The 20,484-nt window shown below is 36.3% G+C and overlaps 3 protein-coding genes across 5 annotated transcripts; all 3 read left to right on the top strand.

The window, feature by feature from the left end:
* The first annotated feature begins 191 nt into the window (after positions 1–191).
* LOC105645648 (RING/U-box protein) lies at positions 192–9,716 on the top strand. Of its 3 annotated transcripts, none has more exons than XM_012231302.4 (15): positions 192–389; positions 653–732; positions 1,111–1,196; positions 1,456–1,546; positions 2,094–2,143; positions 2,569–2,638; positions 3,265–3,374; positions 3,838–3,903; positions 4,553–5,106; positions 5,227–5,313; positions 5,475–5,550; positions 6,031–7,303; positions 7,414–7,488; positions 7,988–9,049; positions 9,140–9,716. In XM_012231302.4, exons 2-15 carry the CDS (start codon positions 661–663, stop codon positions 9,362–9,364), a joined length of 3,897 nt encoding a protein of 1,298 aa, XP_012086692.1. In that variant the 5' UTR covers positions 192–389; positions 653–660; the 3' UTR covers positions 9,365–9,716. The 3 variants fall into 3 exon arrangements, with proteins under 3 accessions (XP_012086692.1, XP_012086691.1, XP_089576823.1); XM_012231301.4 differs by having other exon boundaries at positions 193–389; positions 628–732; XM_089720697.1 differs by lacking the exons at positions 192–389; positions 1,111–1,196 and having other exon boundaries at positions 628–732.
* A 341-nt stretch (positions 9,717–10,057) lies between these two features.
* On the top strand, positions 10,058–16,871 carry FTSHI1 (FtsH extracellular protease family). Its single transcript, XM_012231303.4, has 15 exons — positions 10,058–11,229; positions 11,320–11,404; positions 11,673–12,107; positions 12,219–12,272; positions 12,363–12,428; positions 13,020–13,115; positions 13,199–13,327; positions 13,613–13,665; positions 14,050–14,245; positions 14,508–14,622; positions 14,693–14,967; positions 15,382–15,465; positions 15,555–15,667; positions 15,752–16,001; positions 16,378–16,871. Exons 1-15 carry the CDS (start codon positions 10,571–10,573, stop codon positions 16,564–16,566), a joined length of 2,799 nt encoding a protein of 932 aa, XP_012086693.1. The 5' UTR covers positions 10,058–10,570; the 3' UTR covers positions 16,567–16,871.
* A 333-nt stretch (positions 16,872–17,204) lies between these two features.
* Positions 17,205–20,322, top strand: LOC105645650 (Galactose-binding protein). Its single transcript, XM_012231304.4, has 4 exons — positions 17,205–17,620; positions 18,249–19,606; positions 19,709–19,794; positions 19,923–20,322. Exons 1-4 carry the CDS (start codon positions 17,401–17,403, stop codon positions 20,155–20,157), a joined length of 1,899 nt encoding a protein of 632 aa, XP_012086694.1. The 5' UTR covers positions 17,205–17,400; the 3' UTR covers positions 20,158–20,322.
* Positions 20,323–20,484: the final 162 nt, after the last annotated feature.

Raw genomic sequence — 20,484 nt, 5'->3', positions numbered from 1 at the left:
TTAGAATGAAACTCGCGGTTTATTTTTATTGATAAGCCCTTGTTTGTGTGTCGTATTCAAGCTTTCTCTCTGTCGTCGAAAGACAGCTCTTTCTTTTGCAAGAAAATTTGTAATTCAATGTTAATGGAGGGGCTAAGATTAAACGCGAAATAAAATATCAAATTTCATTCTGTTATTAAATTAAATAAACAGAAACGAAGCAGACACGGTTTTTTCTTTTTTCATGAACAAAACCTGTTTTTCTCATAGAAACGCAACCAAACATCCAAAATTACGCACCTGCCATTTTCTTCTTCTCTTCAATGCTCAATCTGCGACACTTCCAGAGGTTGATACACCCACCGAAAAATGCTGATTTTCATCAACCGTGGCATAAGCTTCAGTTATAGGTATTCATTTCTCTGTTTGACCTAATTGCCTCTCTATATTCCTCTAATTTCTCCATCTTTCCCTTCAAAAAATCCTAGTTTATTTGCTCCAATCAGACTTACTCATTTCCAAATTAATCGAAGATGAAACTTTTTGTAACAGAGCTGAAGTTGCATAATCAAAGTTTCGTTAGCTTATTGTTTAAGTGTGCTTCGATTTTTTAATTTTTGGCTTTTGTTTCCCGTTTCGGTGGTGTAGATTTTAATCGAACAGTTTGGTTCAGTGTAAGATATGATAATGGAGGTGGATTTTGTTACGGGTGGCTTATTGGAAGAAGAGAGTATTGAAGTTGAGGAGAACAATGTAAGTTTCAAGTAATTGCATTCTCTCGTTTGATTTTAATTTTAATTTTTTTTTGGGTCTATTTCGCTGATGGCAAGCTGATCATTATTTTCGGTGAATTATATTTCTACTTAATGGAAACACGCATATTAAAAATTGAAACTTGTGTTTATTAGCTCTAGTGAACTGTATCTGTCAGTAGGCTAAAAAATGAGTTGGAGTATCAGGGGTTGCATGAGTGTTAAAAATTATGTCCATATTACGATATGGCTGCATGATCGATCCTCAAGAAACATCTATCACTGAGCATTAGCATTTTGGCAAATAAGTTAAAAGTTGCTGCTAACAGTTTATGATATGTTTTTAACTAAAAATTTTATTAAATATTATAATACGCAGGATAATTCTAATTTTGAGGGCGAAAGATGTGGGATATGTATGGACATTATCATTGACAGGGGGGTTCTTGATTGCTGCCAACACTGGTATATATCTTTCAGTTCTTTCTAGCTTTGTCTTTTTTCCTTACTTGAAGTGTATTTCACTGTGGGTCTACAAAATTAGAAGGGGATTACTGATTTAATTTAAAATGGCAAGTTTGATTGAGTTTATCCAAAGCAGGACATTGTCTATATTTCCATCAACTTATATTGTTCCTTGGATCAAATGCATACTAAAAGTGGTCAGTTGTACCATCCAATGTACCAGAAATAAGTAGTGACTTGGTTATTTTGTGAATTTCAGGTTCTGTTTTGGTTGCATTGACAATTGGGCAACAATTACAAACCTTTGCCCTCTTTGCCAGAATGAGTTTCAATTGATCACATGTGTTCCAGTGAGTGATTAAAAATTATTGAGCATCACCTTCTATCCTCATTTTACTGTAAACTTCTTTTTTCACCTCTTTGTCATTATTATTTGAGAACTTCTGTGGACTTACCATATCCTAGAGTACCACTCAAAAAATTATGTGGAAGCTAAAAGGTCATTTGGATTGATGGAATTTACATTCCATGGATTTGTCAGATTCTTTTATTTGGTTGAGAACAAAACAATCTGAGAAATCTTTTCAATGAAATTGATAAAATTCCACTGTGGTTTTTGGAAGCGAGAGAAATCCACCTCTCAATTCCATTGTTTTTTTCTTTAAAATGATGGAATCTAACCCACTTAATTTTATTCCCCAAAAATCCTTCAAAACCATGGATTTTTTCCCAACCAGATGATAGAATGTGAAATTCCATAGATTTTCAAATTCCATGGATTTCATGTTCCAAGATTTTGTGGAATCTATAGATTTAACATTCCATCAGTCCAAACGACCAATAAATTCATAAGATTGTGCAAAGTGACGGCTAAAATGTTTCCCTTTAATTATGAAGGTGTATGATATCATTGGAAACAATAAGGTTGATGATGATTCATTTTCCAGGTATTCTTTTCTTAACTTTGCAATTTCCATGTTACTGATAATTTCTTTTAGGAACTTGGAACCTTTCACATTTGTTTGCTTGGTTTATTAGTACCAATGGATTGGTTAACTTTTAAACACTAATAAACAAACTGTGATCATCCAGTTAGCAAATCCATAAAAGCTCTTTCAATCAAAGACTGAGTTAGAATATGGACTCATAGCTTAGATTGAAAGATGATTTTATTTAGAAGATATCAGTCTCTCAGATATATTATATTTTGTATTGTTTTTATATACATTTACGTTGCATCTTTTATTTTTGAACCATGATTGCGCTATTTGTGGTTTTATGTTTATTCTGTAGTGATCAAGGTCCTGAGTATTTTCCTCTATTTGGGGTTTTGATCAATGATTGATTTTCTTTTCCTTTATCTGTGCTGTAGGGATGATGAGTGGTGTATTGAAGGGAAGAATAACACTCTCTCTTTTCCATCATACTACATTGATGAAAATGTAAGTATAATCCATATATATCATTTGATGTCTTATGGCCAATTTACCAAATGTCTTTGAGGATTAAAGTTTCCAGCTTTTGTAACTACTCTGACCTCAGCCAAATACATTGACTAAGTAAACTTCACATATATCAGAAATCATGAAGTGTATTTCACTAGACAACTTTAATGACCTATGAGAGTTTTGAATGCTCCAACCTCGGAGTCGTTACCTAACGTTTCTAGCATTAAACTCTGGCAGTAATAGGCTTATGTGGGAATAGTTCATGCACTGGTACAAATGCAGCTCTACTCTTGTGGTTGAAAGTCCATCTTTTGCTCCTTGCTTCACATGCTATGGCATTTGGCCATTTGTATGTGTATCTGAGATTGTGTACAATATTCATTAAGAATTATTTAATTAATATTTTTAGCACATGGAAAGATCTCTTTCATGGCAGCTTGGATACTCGAATGTACAGAATTGAAACTTGAATGCCTTTTATCAAAATGAACTCCTCAGGGAAGTTAATGTATCTCAGAAACTAAGATAAAGCCTTTTATAGTTCAATGTTGTATTCTACTATATACTTCAAAAATATAGTAACCATGTGCTAATTCTTGCTTGCTTTTGTCATTTTGTAGGCAGTTATCTGCTTGGATGGAGATGGGTGCAAAATTCGAAGTGGATCAACAACAATTGAGGATGATTCTAATTTGGATACCTCAATTGCATGTGATTCTTGTGACATTTGGTAAATTTTTTGATCCCTTAAATTGGATTATAGAAGAATTTTACATGTAGATTAATGCAGGTTAAGCAAAGCTACTTCACTGTATAGTTTTTGGTGGAATTGTACTAAAATTAACTAAATCAACCAAACTGATTTAGTTCAACCAAACTGAAGCGAATAGAACTATGGTTTTGTCGCATCTACTATTGATTTCAGTTTGAAACCAAATTAAACTGAATTGATTTATTTGATTTTCAACTGACATATGAAAATGCAGCAAAACCAAACTAAATCAAAATTATAAGACAATATGTTATAAGTTTCTGCTTTTGGGTAGGGGAGTTGTCTAATTATTTTGGCATTTCTTATCTGGAATTGACACGCAAGATCGTGTTATGATGATATGTTAAGCTAGATTCTGTTTTATATTCTGTGCAGTTACTAAAACATATATTATTTGTCTTCTTGTCATATTTGGGAGTAGGTACCATGCCTTTTGTGTAGGCTTTGATCCTGAAAGTACATCCGAGGATACATGGCTATGCCCAAGGTAAATTACAAGAAATGATAATTTTGTCCTCCATGTTGGTTAAGCTAGGATGATTTCTATCCTCCATGTTGCAATCTTCTTTCTCATAGTTAAATATATTTGCTAGAAAAAGAAAAGGTGATTTTTTGGATAATGTCACGTTTATGGTTTCTTTCCTTTTTTCTTTGTGGTCCTGTGAATGTAGTCAGAGAATGCTTCTTCAATCTGCAGGACTTCTTTGTTTATATAAGTTAACATGGGAAGTTTGCCACTTATGGGTCTTCCCATCTTTTTTTTTTCCCTTTAGTTGGCTGCCTTGTACTTGCTTGTGGACAGCAAGCCGATAGGTTTAGATATCCCTTTTTAGTGTTCATTTGTTTAATTGGATGAAAACCAAATAAAGCAATATTCTTCTTAAAATAACTTTTAGAAATAAGAAATAACCATATAGATTTTTTTTTTAATGTCATGGTCTTGGTCTTTCTATGCCTGGACAATGTTATGTGGATTCCACATTCCTGCTTTTCCTCTTTCAGGCCTGAAAACCTAGCGTATACAACACCTTCTGGAAGCAAGTTCTTGCTTTTTGTCTTCAAGAAAAAAATAAATGAACCCAGGAAAAGTTTCTTCCTATATTTCTGAAATATTATTGGTTTTTGGTTTGCTGTAGATGTGTGGTTGGTGAAGTACCACATAAAACTGATGCAACTCCTATACAGAGGCCAAATAACCTATCTGGTCAAAGTTCTCATACTGACTGTTTGGCCAATGCTTCTTTTTCTGGGAAGCTGTCTGTGTCTGTTGCTGATGCCGGGGAGACTGCTGTTGTTGTCTCAATGGTGGAAGGAAATAAAAGGACAGAAGAGGAAGGTGAGAACTTTCACCCAGCCCCAGAAGTTGACAAGGATCTGAAAGTTGATGCAGCTGATTGCCATAGTATTAAGGCAGAAACACCTTCTGGTGAAAAGACTGATGGTCAACCAATCTTGGAGGGAAAGGGACTTGAACTGTCCTTATCATGTGATACTTCCTTCAGACTGCCTTCTACTTCCTTCGAGCTTTGTACAAGTGCTGATAGTATCAAGAATCAACCAAATAACTCTGATAGTGTTAAAGATTGTTTGAGCAAGTTGCTCAATGACCGCGATGCTGGAAATGATCTGTCCCAAAATGAAGGCAGTATAGGTCTTCATCTTGGTTTATCTGTCAGCTCTTTTCTGTCTGGTAATTCTGCCAATGTAATTGTTGTGTGTTTGGTTTTCATGGATAAATAGCACAGGAGTTATTTATATCTTTTGTATGTTTGGAAATGTGTAATTTTAATAGTATTTAATGTACTAACAGCTGATCATGCAAAGAGTGATGGAACTGAAGATCAAGGGACTGAGGATGTACATCAGCAAAGCCTTTCAGAAGATACTTCATTAAAAGGTACTGAAGGGACTAATGTAACCTATTCATCCATATGTAAAATAATCCAGGCCTTTATTAAGGCTCTGGAGATTAAATAAGTCTCTTATAGTCTTTTTTTATTTTGTCTAAGGCATTTGCATATACATTTCATCATGCAGCCTCATTGCTAATGTTTGCAGATGAGAAGATTCTACTTGATGCTAATGAGGAGGCTGTCAAAATGATTGGATTAAAAAGAAAGCCTACAAATTGCAGGTTACTTGCAATACTTTTATCAAATTTCCTCTTATAATTTGCGGAGGTTACTAGTCCGACATCAGAATATTACAGTGCCATCTAATTATAGATTGATGTCCAGAGGTTCAAGAAAAAGTATGGATATTTAATTATTGATTATAAGATGATATTATCATTTAGAATTTAATGGCATTAATTTAAAAACTAAAATATAATATAAATGTAGTTGATGTGTATATAGAGTGCCTATGTATGTTTAGTGTGTCAAAGATTTTGAGAAATGTGCCAATATAGCTCTTGCTAACCTTTCTCCCAAGCAGAAGGGATTGGCTTTAAGAACAAAATGCGAGCACATAAAATGCAACAATAAGCGACATTGTAGCCTATATCACTTATAACGGTCTTTTGCCTGTCAACAGGCATAGGCCTTTCAATAACTAGTTGTCCATTACTATTTCCAGGTGGAAAATCTCTGACTCAATTTTGCTTATCTTCCAGTGATGGTGCTCTTAAGACTGCTGTTGACGAGGAAGATGATGCTAAGAAGGAAATTTCAACTTTTGGAAAGAAATTTAGGACCAAGGGCAAGTTTCAAATGACTCCTCAGGATCAAACTGATGAATTTGTTCCCGATGATTCGGCTAGATGTCCTGTCCAGAGAGCAGTTTCCAAAGATGTCAAATCAAAGAAACCTTCAGATAAGGAAGATGTGCCTTCTGATATAATGAACATAGTTCAGGGGATTAGTCGTAGAACTTCTAAAGGGCTTGCAAACCAGAGCCAGGCTGATAAGTCTTCAAGAGAAAAAGAAAATGCAGCCGGCTTGAGAGTCAAAAAGATCATGAGGAGAGCTACAGAAGACAATGAATCATCTGTTGTTGTTCAAAAACTTAGAACAGAAATAAGAGAAGCTGTGCGTAATAATGCAGATATTGGGGAACACCTTTTTGATCCAAAGCTTCTTACTGCATTCCGTACTGCCGTAGCAGAACGTACAACTGAAGTTGTTGAGAAATTACCCCCTTCTGCTCTGAAGGCAAAGAAGTCTATACTGCAGAAAGGTAAAATTCGTGAGAATCTGACCAAGAAAATATATGGAAATTCTAATGGTAGGCGAAGACGTGCATGGGATCGGGACTGTGAAGTTGAATTTTGGAAGCATCGCTGCACAAAGCCCGAAAAGATTGCAACTTTGAAGTCAGTTCTTAACCTCCTGAGAAAGAACCCAGAAGGCTCAGAAATGGAGCATGTGTCCGAGAGTCGGGCAACAAATCCCATTCTCTCCAGATTGTATTTAGCAGATACATCTGTTTTTCCAAGAAAGGACAATATAAAACCTCTCTCAGCTCTTACAGTTACAAATAATTCTGAACAGAATAAAGGACAGCTCAATTCAATGGAAAAAGGTCAGAATCCATCTCTTGATGATTGTTCACATAAAAGAAAAGAAGCAAATAAAGTTTCTTCAAAGTTTGCTGTTCCTTCAGTTCATGATAATGGGTCTAAGGATAAAGTTCCAAATTCAAAGGGTAAAGCTGCTTCTAGCAAACCACATCCAAACAAAGCCCCACAGGGAAGCTTGCGGGCTTGTTTAGGTGGTTCTAAAGTCAATTCACATAAGGGAACAGATGTTCAATCTGATGATAAAAAAATTGACAAAAGAAAATGGGCTATGGAGGTACTTGCAAGAAAAAAGGCTGCTTCACTTACGAATACAATGCAAGGAGAACAAGAAGACAATGCTATACTTAAAGGAAATTACCCCTTACTAGTATGCATTTTACTTTCTCCTTAATAGATGTAGATGTTTGATTTAGTAAATACATTCTGCAAATTGATGTTAATACATGCTTTTTACCTTTTCCTGGCTTATGTGAGCAGGCTCAACTCCCAATAAACATGAGACCAGTATTGGCACCCAGTCGCCATAATAAAATTCCCATATCAGTTAGGCAGGTAAGTAATGCTTGTGCATGACCAGGCGTCGCCGATGATATGCATCCTTAAGTCATGCTTTACTGCTTTAGGTTGCTTTTTATGGAAAAAGGAAAAGTAGAGGGCCCAGAATAGCTGACCTTCTGCTTTAACTTAAAATAACAATTAGAAAGAGAGACCACATGTTAGTAGGCCACCTTATTCATTCACGAGTCTACTGTTGCTTAAACACCACCTACATCATCAGCAATGCCATGCTTATCCACAATTCTAGCTTTTCTATCACTAAGACTTGTGTTGCCACTGGTTGCTGACCGTTCCTCTCCCAATCTCTTTAATATTATCGAATTCAGATCAGGGATAGAATTGGCAAATTCTGAATAATTTGGTCATTACTTAAATTACTGGAGAATCAGGCTAACTCCTGCATATAACTTTTAAGCTCAATGGAAATAGTTTCCATACCCTTCCAGACTAAGTATGAACTTTTCATTGCTAACTAATTCTCGTTGTTGTGCAGACACAGCTTTATCGTCTGGCGGAGCACTTCTTGAGGAAAGTAAATCTGCCAGAGATTTGCAGAACAGCAGAAACGGAGTTGGCTGTTGCAGATGCAATTAATATTGAGAAAGAGGTTGCTGATAAGTCAAACAGCAAATTAGTATATTTGAACCTTTGTTCCCAGGAAATATTGCATCGATCAGATACCACAGAATCTAGTAGAGCCAAGGAGTCAAATTGTTCACCCATGTTAGTACAGCCTATTGATCAATCAGAACAAACTGGTGACAAACTTCCGACTGATCCTGAAGTTAGGGATGCATTGAAAAATGCTGGGCTTTTGTCTGATTCTCCTCCAAGTAGTCCATGCCATAACAAGGAGGCATTTACTGAAGTTGCTGATTCCCCAATGCAAAATGAAGAAGAAGGGCCAGATAACATATTTGAAATAGATTCTCACCCAGAGGTGGATATTTACGGCGATTTTGAATATGATTTGGAAGATGAAGACTATATTGGTGCTGCTGCTATGAAAGCCCCAAAGCTACCTCCAGAAGAAGGTGAATCAAGGGTGAAAGTTGTCTTCTCCACTCTTAAATCTGAAAGGTTGAACGAGGATCAAAATATGGTAAATCATAAAGAGTTGGCAGAAACCAAAGAATCCAAGCATTCTCCCTCCTTACTGAAGGGTCATAATGAAATGGGCACCATTAGTTCCCTGACAGAGGATGGAACTGATAAATCTTGTGCTCCTCCAGAGCTTGTGCCCAATGAAGAAGGTGAAGAACTTTCTCTCGCAGAGTGTGAAGAACTATATGGCCCAGACAAGGAACCACTAATACAAAAATTTTCAGAAGAGACCTCGGGAGAACTATATGGGTTGGTTGATCCTGAAGGTCAAGCTGAGACAAAAGTTCCAAGCCAAGTTAAGCATACAATTGTTACCTCCATTAGTCAAAACTCCTGTGATGGAGAAAATTCATCCAACCAATCCAGAACAAGTGAAAATATTCCAAAGAATGATAAATCTAAAATTGACAATAACCAACAGAGTAATGCTGTCAATTCTGTTTCAAAGAAGGTACTTTGTGACCTATCCACGATTCACTTCTCTGCTGCTATCATTATCTTTGCAGACTTCTAATTGACTAGCAATTCTCATTATGTGCAGGTTGAAACCTACATCAAAGAGCACATCAGGCCATTGTGTAAAAGTGGCATAATCACTGTTGAACAATACAGGTGGGCTGTTGCAAAAACTACTGATAAAGTTATGAAATACCATCTAAATGCAAAGAATGCAAATTTCCTAATCAAGGAAGGTGAGAAAGTGAAGAAACTTGCTGAACAGTACATAGAATCTGCACAGCAAAAGGAAAAAAGTGATCTGCTATGACTAGTAAATCAATCAGTCTCTAATTTGTTGTTTCCTTTGTCCTTCAAAGCTGCTGCTATGCTAAAATGATCACAGCATACAACCCGACTCATAAATTCTGCCACTGTACACATCCGAAATATGAAGTCTTGATCAAAACTTGATACCTGAGTCTTACCTCCATGTATATCATGTGATACGTCATTAGAAGCGATGGCCTTGCAACACGATGTATGCTGAGCTGCTTGTGTCTAGCCAGCAGAAGGAAAGGAAGTGTAATTTGTTTTAGTTGAACCCAGTAGAATCAACAGAATGAGATCTACTGGGTGTTATGAAACTGAGCGTGCATGAATGGATGTTTCCTTTGTATTTCTGATGGCTCCCATTGCAAGAACCTCGAAACCAAAGGAAGCCAATCTTGCATGTTACTAGCAGCAGAATGAAACAACAGTTACCATTAAAAACAAGCTGCAGAATTTAGACTCGAGAACAAATATGTACAGAAGAAAGGGCGAGTCATGTACCAATTTGAATCCAAATGAAGAGTAATTCGGATAGATGAGGATCCAGTAAAATAAAAATAGACCTCAGTTGCCTCTTGTTTTTCCCCTCCAAACTTAACGCTATTAGCAAATTCGTTTTCAAGTTAAATCACTATCATTCTCTTAATCATCAATTCATGACTAATCCAAGGCTTATAGGCGTTTGCATGAAACCAAGACAAAATGTAGAAAATGTCGGTAACATCTTTTCAGGTAATGTTTAGGGTATTATTTATATTGTTTGGTTTTCACAGGAGGAAGGTTGGGGATTATAGAATCGTTACGCCATTTAATCCATTGTGCCAATGCGGAAGAGACCTTAAAGAGGATTTACGTCATCTTAGAAGCAGGGTCGGGTACTAGTTGTTCTTGAACCGGGCAAGCGTAATTCAATTCCAACAAGAAAATCCAGTAACAAACGGCCTCTTGAACCCGACCCATGTTGTCACGAATCCGCTTAAAACCTAATCAGATTTTGGATAAACCCGGAAACAGTTTACTTGCAGTCTTACACAGTACACGCTCACTCGCTTCGACTTTCAATTCAATTCCTCAAAAACTCGAATTTGGGAAAATCTTGATGTGCAATTCTGCTAAAAGATGAGCTCAATTTACTGCAATTGTATCAATTTACATCGCAACGCCAGATTTGTTAGATGCTAGAAGTACAAATTTTAGCTAAGTAATGACCATCATTGGCAGTCTTTTGTCTGCTAGGGTTTATCTTCCCAAACCCTACCAGAAATCCTTGAAATGCACTCGGAAAATTCGGTCAAAGACGCTATTTCTTCACCAATCATTCACAGTTCTATGCGAGTTGAATTCAGGCTCCGCTCCACGGCCCAGTGACACTAAAAAAGATGATTTTGTCACGAGAATTTTGAAGGAAAACCCTAGCCAAATTGAGCCTACTTACCTAGTTGGCGACAAGTTCTACTCTTTGAAAGAGAGACAAAATTTGAGCAAGAGTCAGAACATGGATTTTTTTGAATTTTTAGCGAAGAGATTGAATATCAAAGCAAAATCTAAGAAAGAAAGAAATGAGAGTCAAAAAGAGGATGAGACTGTGTATTTGAAGGATATTTTGAGGGAATATAAAGGTAAGCTATATGTTCCTGAGCAGGTTTTCGGCGCAGATTTATCTGAGGAAGAGGAGTTTGATAGGAATTTGGAGGAGCTGCCCAAGATGAGCTTTGCGGAATTTAGGAAATCAATGAAGAGTGATAAGGTTAAGTTGTTGACTTCTAAGGAAGTTGCAGGCAGTACTTTAGGAAATGGTCACAGAGACTTCATTGTAGATCTGAAGGAAATTCCTGGCGAGAAGAGCTTACACAGAACCAAATGGTGAAATGTTAGGCACTGATAGTTTGATTTTAAGTTTGTATTTGCTAGGGATGTTTGTGATATACTTATGTTTGTAAATGTTTTATGCAGGGCAATGAGACTAAATGAGAATGAAGCTCAATTACTTCTGGAGGAGTACAAGGGTCCACGGTATGAAATAGAGAAGCACATGAAGGTGGCCAATTTTTCGACTCCTCTTCAATTGATTTTGTTAATATTTCTTTCTTTCAATTTAGTGCATTTAGTAGACTTTGTTGTGTGGGGAAGTCCATTTATCATTTTTAATCACGAAGGTATAAGGTCTCTTAAATATATACTTGATATCGTACTAACCAAGTCATCTAAGAACAAAATGTTCATGAAACATTGTGAATATGGCATGGACTTGGATGCATACTGTTCACAGATGTATGCCTTACTTACTGCTTTATCTTTTACTGCAGTCTTTAGTGGGAATATTGCCAGATTACCCTCATCCAATTGCATCTTCCATATCTAGCAGAATGGTGGTAGAGCTTGGAATGTTGTCAGCTGTGATAGCTGCTGCTGCAATTGTAGTTGGAGGGTTCCTGGCTTCTGCAGTATTTGCTGTTACCAGTTTCATCTTTGTGATGACTGTATATGTTGCGTGGCCTATAGCGAAGCCATTTTTTAAGCTTTTTCTTGGTATCATCTCTGGTATTTTTGAGGGAATTGCAGATTGTCTTGTTGATATTTTCAGTGATGGAGGAGTCTTCTCTAAATTGTATAAATTTTACACTTTTGGCGGTGTATCTGCCAGCATTGAGATGCTAAAGCCTATCATGCTTGTGCTTTTGACTATGGTTCTTCTAGTCCGTTTCACCCTTTCAAGGAGACCTAAAAACTTCAGGAAGTGGGTATGTGTTAATACTATCTACACTACTCTGCTATATATTGATATTGCTTGATTCTCTTTTGTTTGATCCCTGACCTGATTGTTGTAGTCATATAGTTTCTATATTTTGCAGGATTTATGGCAAGGAATTGACTTTTCACGTTCTAAAGCAGAAGCTCGAGTTGATGTCAGTTTCTAAGCATTTCATTGTTGACCTTTTCTTTAAACTTGACAAGTTATGCATGAATTTCTTTTTCCTTTTGGAATGTTGTTCCAGGGTTCAACAGGAGTTAAATTTAAGGATGTTGCAGGGATTGATGAAGCAGTAGAAGAACTCCAAGAGGTGTCTTGTTACCTATCTTGACATATTTCATTTATTGTCTTTCACATGCAACTGATGAATATCATGATTATGGAAGCTTTGTACCCATAAATATATACTGAACTAGCTCTATGAAGCCTTGAATACAAATCAGTTGGCGTCATTTCTTTGACTCTGCTCTGTCTAGAGCCTTTTCTTATACATGCGGGATATGGAAAAACATAAAGGTTTGAAGGTTTTGTCAAAATGCCGGGAAATTATCAATAATGCATTTTGTTTTTAATTGGTATTCAAATGCTTGAAGATTGAAGAATCATCCATAAACCACTATGAATGGTGAAATTTGTTCTTAACCGCTGCTTTCTTTTCCCAAAACGTTGAGCGCCTTTTTATTTTTATCAGTTTATAGTACATATTTTTTATCCATCATCTCTGCGTGCAAAATTCTTAAATTACATTGTCTTCCCCAGAAACTCTTATTATTTTTCTCGTTTTAGTTAATTGCTTTGGTAGTTGTTACATATTTTCTGCTTTTAAATTCCATGCTAACCAAGTAGTTCTGTTCAAAATATATGGAAGCTTACTTATTCGTTTCAATCCTTTGCTGATTAGTTGGTTAGGTACTTGAAGAATCCAGAACTGTTTGATAAAATGGGGATAAAGCCTCCGCATGGAGTACTTTTGGAGGGTCCTCCTGGATGTGGCAAGGTTTGTTATGCTTGTTGACCTTTTCTGTGAATTTTGTGATGAAATTTTCAGTCAAAATGTTTAATTCGTAAGTACTCTTCCAGACCTTGGTTGCCAAGGCCATAGCTGGTGAAGCTGGCGTTCCATTTTACCAAATGGCTGGGTCTGAATTTGTTGAAGTCTTAGTTGGTGTTGGTTCTGCTCGTATCAGGGATCTATTCAAGAGAGCCAAGGTAATTTGACTGCACATTTTGGAAATTTGTTGTATCCCAACTTCCTGTGTTTTCTGTTGTATTAGTCTAGATCAGTCTAGAACTTACTGTGCTAAAATATTGCTTCGGCACAAAATCACTACTTTAAGACATGTAGTCAGTTATGATGGAATCTTTAACTAAAGTTGTCTTTGTGAAGAGTATGCATTCTGTACAAGCACTATATATCATTGGTCTTCACATTGTGAGTGCATCTTTTCAGTGCTTGCTTTGAGGTAATTGTTTACAATGGAATGGTGTCTGCAGGTCAACAAACCATCAGTCATTTTCATTGATGAAATTGATGCATTGGCAACTAGGTATGAACATCATCATTGGTTCGTTGAAGTGAATATTCTTTTAATCTTGTGGAAATTCGATAGTCTTAAATGGCACCTATACCAACTTTCAAGCACAATACCATCTTGGGATCACTTGAATTGTCAATCTCATAACCTATTATCAGGGAATTCCCTTGATAGCATTAGAGCCTTTGGGATTTCTCTGTAGATATTTGAGATGAATCAGTTGGATTAGATGGATCCAGCCTTTGACATATGTTGTTTTTTGACCAATTTTTAGTCAGCATATTGAAGGGAAACATTAAATATTGGGTACATAATTAGCTATATTTTATTAGGAAAATTTCTAAATTTTAAACTGTGCAATACATATTTGAAAGATCTCAATTTTTTTCTTAACAGGCGTCAAGGGATTTTCAAGGAATCTACTGACCACCTTTATAATGCTGCCACTCAAGAAAGGGAAACTACACTGAACCAGCTCTTGATAGAGCTCGATGGGTTTGACACAGGCAAAGGTGTCATATTTTTAGCTGCTACGAATCGTAGAGACTTGTTAGATCCTGCTCTTCTTCGACCTGGTCGTTTTGATCGCAAGGTTTGTTTATGCCACTAGAAGAAGGGGTTTGGGAAAAGAAAACAAAAGAAAATCTTCACTTGATTTATTGCTGATTTTTTAAGCTTGGAACCATGCCTCGAATAGAATTATTGATGTTCATGATTGATGATAATCGTCATTGGAACTTACTGACTTGTTGTTTCAAGTTTGTATTCAACTTGTTTGCAATCTTCATTTTCCTGAAGTTCTAATTGTCTAATGGTTGTTCCTGCTCATTGTAATCCTGGCTTTTCTCTTGCAGATAAGAATTCGTCCTCCTAATGCTAAAGGGAGATTGGAAATTTTGAAAATCCATGCGAGCAAAGTGAAAATGTCAGAATCCGTTGATTTATCTACTTATGCAAAAAACTTACCAGGTATTTGTTGTATTTGGTGGGGTTCTGTTGAGTTTCTTGTTCAATTTTTATTTATATGTCCAATTATCAGGATGGACTGGAGCAAAGTTAGCTCAACTGGTACAAGAGGCTGCTCTTGTTGCTGTTCGGCAAGGGCATGGATCAATTATTCAGTCAGACATGGATGATGCTGTTGACCGGCTTACAGTAGGACCGAAGCGTGTTGGAATAGAGTTGGATTATCAGGGACAATGTCGTAGAGCGATTACTGAAGTTGGAATTGCTATGGTTTCTCATTTGCTTAGGCGATATGAAAATGCAGAAGTTGAATGCTGTGATCGCATTTCAATTATCCCTCGCGGTCAGGTTCTCCTTCTGTCCTTATTTACCTCTCTTTTCTTTTGATCCAAACACTTCTATTTCTTGCTCTTTAATCTTATGCGTTAAGGATATTACTGAACCTCTTCCCAAGCCGACTTTAAAAGCATATTTTAGTAGAGGAGCCTGAATATGAGTTAAACTACTGCAAACTGTGTATCATCAGAAGAAGAGCCTATTACTCTACAGTTCCACTGTTGGAGCATCAGATTTCTATATTTCTGATACAAAATGACATAAGGGAAATCTTTTCTAAAATTATTTTTAATTTATATTTTGTACCCGCCTGCTGACACCTTTACCTGACGTGTGCAATGACTTAATGTTGCCTCTTAGATTTGGCGTTTTGATATTTCATGTCACTTAATAACCATAGTAACATGTTCCAAATGATGTCTGTAGACATTATCACAAGTTGTCTTTCATCGGCTGGATGATGAATCATACATGTTTGAGCGTCGGCCTCAACTGCTGCATCGTCTTCAGGTGTGGACTTAAAGGTTGTCTAGTGTAATCCAACTAATTCTTTTTTAGATGGTGTCAGGTTGTTTTACTGTGTTTATTTCCATGTAAAGGTACTTCTTGGGGGGAGGGCAGCTGAAGAAGTAATTTATGGGCAGGATACATCAAGGGCATCAGTTGGCTACCTTGCAGATGCATCTTGGCTTGCTCGTAAAATTATAACCATGTTGGTCCTTGGTTCACTGATGCACTTGGTTTTTGTTTTGTTGTATCGGTCTTTAATAGCATGTCTTTCTTATTCTTCCAACAGATGGAACTTGGAGAATCCAATGGTTATACATGGAGAACCACCTCCTTGGAGAAAGAAAGAAAGATTCGTGGGCCCACGCTTGGACTTTGAAGGATCACTTTATGATGACTACGGCCTAATTGAACCTCCTGTAAACTTCAATTTGGATGATCAAGTTGCACAGAGAACTGAGGAGTTAATACAGGATATGTATGAAAAAACAGTTTCTTTACTAAGACAGCATCATGCAGCTTTGCTCAAAGCTGCTAAGGTAATACAACTGTTTGCACTATTTATTTATTGACTTCAGAGAAAAAATTATAATGCTTACCAAAACTGTTAATGTTACATTTTTTTTATTAAAAAAAAAGGAAAGGAAGAAAAAACAAGAGCAAAAGAGAAAAAGATATATAGACGTATTAGAATTACATCACTAATCTTTTTCTCTTTTGCTTTTCTTTTACTTCTCTGGAGTAAAAGATTGCATTGATGGACATTTATCCTTTACTTGCATCAGCATTTTTTAGATTTGAATTTGAATAGTTGCTCAAACATGTTTTGAAAATGAAACTTCTCTTATTTTGCATGGCAGGGTAATGCTAAAAGTGAGATAACTACTGATGATGGTTTTATGAACTAACTTGCAGGTTCTTCTTAATAAGAAGGAAGTTAGTGGAGAAGAAATTGATTATATTTTAGACAGTTACCCTCCTCAAACACACATAAGTCTTCTTTTACAGGAGGAAAATCCTGGAAGCCTACCATTCAGCAGAAAAGAACTAGAGGATGAACTTGATTATGCTCTGTTATCTCCATCAGAAGGGCAAACCCTATGAAACATATACAGCCACAGAAGGCAACGAATCAATTTTGTATCGAGACGGCCACAGATGCAGAACTCACTCAGTACACAAAAACATCAGCAGTAGAACCTTACATGCTCTTTGAGAGGATAAATGAGATTACACATGAAAATTATTGTCAATCAAAAAATGCTGATTGTAAATTATTCTGTAATCTATATACTTCTCTTTGCCCTTGTTGGCTGAATAAACTGAAGCTAACAAGAGAGAAAAGAAAAGGAAAACGAAAATAATTCTGCTAGTTGGTGCATTAATTTATAGAACTCTTTTTTGGTGCATTTTAATATCAAAATAGGCTAATTTTACAGTTTCAGAATTATTTGTATGTGTTAATGCTTTGTGCCAAAGTTCGATGGATTGCCAACAGGTCATTTAAGAGTGAAATTAATCATAATTATCTATGGTTTTCGAATGATTTTTTTTTTTTTTTTTTTGGTTATTTTTGACATAATTTGGAATTATGACACTTAAAAAAGGACAGGAGATAATATTATTTAAATTACAAAACTGCCCCTGAATGAGAACCTTAATATCAGTTAAATGATATTTTTGGTACATAGAAAGATCCGAATTAAGCGGCCTTCAAAAGGTAGAAATAGTTTTCTTCCGGAAGAGCAGGAGGGTAAATGAGCCACACAAGAAATCAGACCATCGGACACTAAAAAGTGAAAAAAGACAGGTGGGCTTTCTGATCTCTCACATGACGAAGGAACAAGACAACCATTGTTTTGCTCCCACCGTTCAGGAAACAGCAAGAACCACCCAAACATACATAGAGAGATACTTCTTTTCCTGTAAGGACGAGACATGAAGAAACCACCTCGAAATGGCTCCTTAATACTAAACGCTATTCGATGCCAAAGCATTCAAAACAGAAACAATGAAAATAGCTGCAAGAACAGCGCCAGTAACAATAACAAGAATAACAGGAGAAGCTTCTATGAGCTCTCTTTGTCCTTGATTCTCTTACTCTGGTCCCTTGTCTTGTTGTTTTACACTAGGCTTGGCCTCAGCCACGAAAATGAAGGTTAATCCTTTTTATCTTATTCTCTTTTCTTCAAGTCCCCTGTGCTCTTTTTGTTTTTTTTGTTTTTTTTTTTTTTTGGTACCCTCTGGCTTTATCTTTATACTGTCTTTTCTGTTACCCATTTTTTTAATTTTGGATCTTCTAGCAAACCCATTTCTTCTTCTTCTATATCGATACATATAATGTCCTGATTCTTGTTGGGATTGCCCATAACATTTGAGGGTTTTTTTTTTTTTAAGAAAGAAAGCAAGTGTGAATGGGAGAAGATGAAGCCATTAATTTCTCTGCAGTTTATAAGATAAAAGTTCTAAACTACTGGGCTAATCAATTGTTATATGACTAGGTGAATTAATCAAATAGTTATTGGAATCAATGATTGTTAAGAAATCATGAAGAATACGACATTCTGTGATCACCAATTATATGATCAATTTTCTTCTTTTCTTTTTTTCAACATTATTTTAGGTTAGCTTTTAAGGAGCTGAAAGGAACATTTTCAAAAAAAAAAAAAAAGGAGCTGAAAGGAACAAGCATCAACCTTTTGTGAAGGGTGTATGAAAATTGTTCATTTATTTTATGCTTGATATTGGGATTAAAATCATTGTACACTCTTTTTTTTTTTTTTCAGGGAATTTGGCTCTAAATAACAGAAGCATACCTTGCCCTGATGTTTTCAGAGATAAGCTTTGTAATGATACACACTCAAACATTGGAAACTCAAGCTCTGCCAATGCAAATGGATTGCTGCTACAGCTTAATTTGTCTTCTAGCTGTCACAATTCTACAGTTCATATTAACCTGGGGAATCAGAAGTTCTCAATTTCAGAGACTGACAGGCTAGAAGAAGTAATATGGAGTTTTTTAGGTTATAGATCTTTAGTTTGTAAAGCACAAAATCCAGAAGAATGGAATATTGGTAAACCAAAAGAGCTACCTGGTGGGAAAGGTAATCATCATTCCACCTATCTCAATTTGGATGAGTTTCGCAACATAACAAGGCAGGAGAAAGACCAAGAAATGCCCAGTCAGCTTGTGAACATAACCCATAAGCTTGAACCTGATGGTAAAGAGTACAATTTTGCATCTGCAATGAAGGGTGCTAAGGTGGTGGCACATAATAAAGAAGCAAAAGGGGCCGGTAACATATTGGGGAAAGATCAAGACAAGTATTTAAGAAATCCTTGTTCTGTAGGAGGGAAGTATATTGTGATTGAGCTCTCAGAGGAGATTTTGGTTGATGTTGTCAAAATTGCAAATTTTGAGCATTATTCTTCTAATTTCAAGGATTTTAACTTGTCTGGTAGTTTAAGTTATCCAACTGAAACTTGGAATCATTTGGGAAACTTTGTTGCTGCTAATGTCAAGCAGAGTCAAAGCTTCAAGCTGCCTGAACCCAAATGGGTAAGGTACTTGAAATTAGACCTACTCAGTCATTATGGATCAGAATTTTACTGCACACTGAGTGTTGTTGAGGTATATGGAGTTGATGCAATTGAGCGAATGCTTGAGGATCTCTTTGTGCCTTCTGATGAAGCTAGTTCCAATAAATTGCCAAAGCCTAATTCAACTGCAGCACCGCCTTTGAAGCCAGAATCAGATGCCATTGAGGATAAAAAGAATAGCAAAGTCCAAAATGAGGCTGATAATGCTGATATCAAGACAGAAAAAAATGATAATGAGCATTCTCGCTATGCAACTACGACAAAGAATCCTACGACTGTAAACAAGACTCCTGATCCAGCAACAGATGAAGTTAGACAACAGCCGGTTAGCAGAATACCTGGTGATGCTGTTCTAAAGATTTTGCTGCAGAAGGTGAGATCACTTGAGCTGAACTTATCTGTGCTGGAGGAGTATATTAAAGAAATGAATAGGAGACAAGGAGATATTTTGCCAGACCTTGAGAAAGAGCTATCTAGAATTTCAGTGCTTTTGGAGAAGAGCAAAACAGAAATTAATGACATAACGGAATGGAAGGAAAATACGGTACTTCCAAATTATAAATTTAATTTTCCAAGTGCAGAAATGTTATACAAAATGATTTCCTTACCCTCTAACCTATTGATTGGTCTCCTTTTTCATTTGCAGGATAAAGGACTCATGGACCTTGAGTCATGGAAAGCTATTGTCTCCTCCCATATGGATGCATTGACCAGAGAAAATATCATGTTGAGGTTTGAATACCCCATCTGTTTGTACAAGCATTTATACATGATATTTATTTAGTGAAACTCTCCTCATTATATTTGATGACAAGCTTCCCTCTTCTGTCTTCTGTCTTCTTTCTCGTTTCTTACTGCAGATTAGATATTGAAAAGGTTGTAAACGATCAAGCAAATCTAGAAAGCAAGGAGCTGGCTGTATTAGCAGTGAGTCTTTTTTTCGTGTGCTTTGCAACTATAAAGCTAGTTTCTGCAAGAGTTTTGAAATTCTTAGGAGCTTCTCAGTCAGATAAGATACGCCGGACGAGTAAAGGTTGGGTTATGATACTTGTTAGCAGCACCATGACAATATTCGTCACCCTTCTCTCTGGCTAGTCCTCTCTCTCTGTGTAACTTGAGAATTGTTAATAAGATTTTTTTTTCTTTTACACAGTGTTTTGGGATATCTAATTTAAGTCAGATATGTCAAAAGAATAGAATTTTAGCTAGCCCCCAACTTTTGTAGCCCTAGAAAATCAGAACTTTGTTCATTTCTGGCCATGGCCTTCCTTTACTTGCAGCTTTCATATTACTGTAGAAAAAAAATGTGGATATGGACTTACTTATAAACCAAGTCTCCTTTTTAAAATAAAAAAAGAAGAGCAGATAAGAGTAGTTTGTACTCTGAATATAAAATTTTTTAATAGAAAAGGAGGAAAAACA

Source organism: Jatropha curcas, chromosome 4 (genome assembly GCF_041381405.1).
Source record: "Jatropha curcas cultivar XTBG-Jc1 chromosome 4, XTBG_Jcur_1.0, whole genome shotgun sequence".
In the NCBI taxonomy this organism is placed as follows: Eukaryota; Viridiplantae; Streptophyta; class Magnoliopsida; order Malpighiales; family Euphorbiaceae; genus Jatropha; species Jatropha curcas.
The sequence above is the reverse complement of the archived record's forward strand: the minus strand, read 5'-3'. Positions and strand labels throughout refer to the sequence as shown.

Bases quoted from the DNA above. Each gene is read 5' to 3' on its own strand.
- LOC105645648 (XM_012231302.4), top strand. From the start codon at position 661: ATGATAATGGAGGTGGATTTTGTTACGGGTGGCTTATTGGAAGAAGAG. The intron at 733-1,110 runs GTAAGTTTCAAG...TATAATACGCAG, and splicing joins TTGAAGTTGAGGAGAACAAT to GATAATTCTAATTTTGAGGG. The intron at 3,904-4,552 runs GTAAATTACAAG...GGTTTGCTGTAG, and splicing joins GATACATGGCTATGCCCAAG to ATGTGTGGTTGGTGAAGTAC.
- FTSHI1 (XM_012231303.4), top strand. From the start codon at position 10,571: ATGACCATCATTGGCAGTCTTTTGTCTGCTAGGGTTTATCTTCCCAAA. The intron at 11,230-11,319 runs GTGAAATGTTAG...TGTTTTATGCAG, and splicing joins AGCTTACACAGAACCAAATG to GGCAATGAGACTAAATGAGA. The intron at 13,328-13,612 runs GTAATTTGACTG...TGGTGTCTGCAG, and splicing joins ATCTATTCAAGAGAGCCAAG to GTCAACAAACCATCAGTCAT.
- LOC105645650 (XM_012231304.4), top strand. From the start codon at position 17,401: ATGAAGAAACCACCTCGAAATGGCTCCTTAATACTAAACGCTATTCGA. The intron at 17,621-18,248 runs GTTAATCCTTTT...TTTTTTTTTCAG, and splicing joins CCTCAGCCACGAAAATGAAG to GGAATTTGGCTCTAAATAAC. The intron at 19,607-19,708 runs GTACTTCCAAAT...TTTCATTTGCAG, and splicing joins CGGAATGGAAGGAAAATACG to GATAAAGGACTCATGGACCT.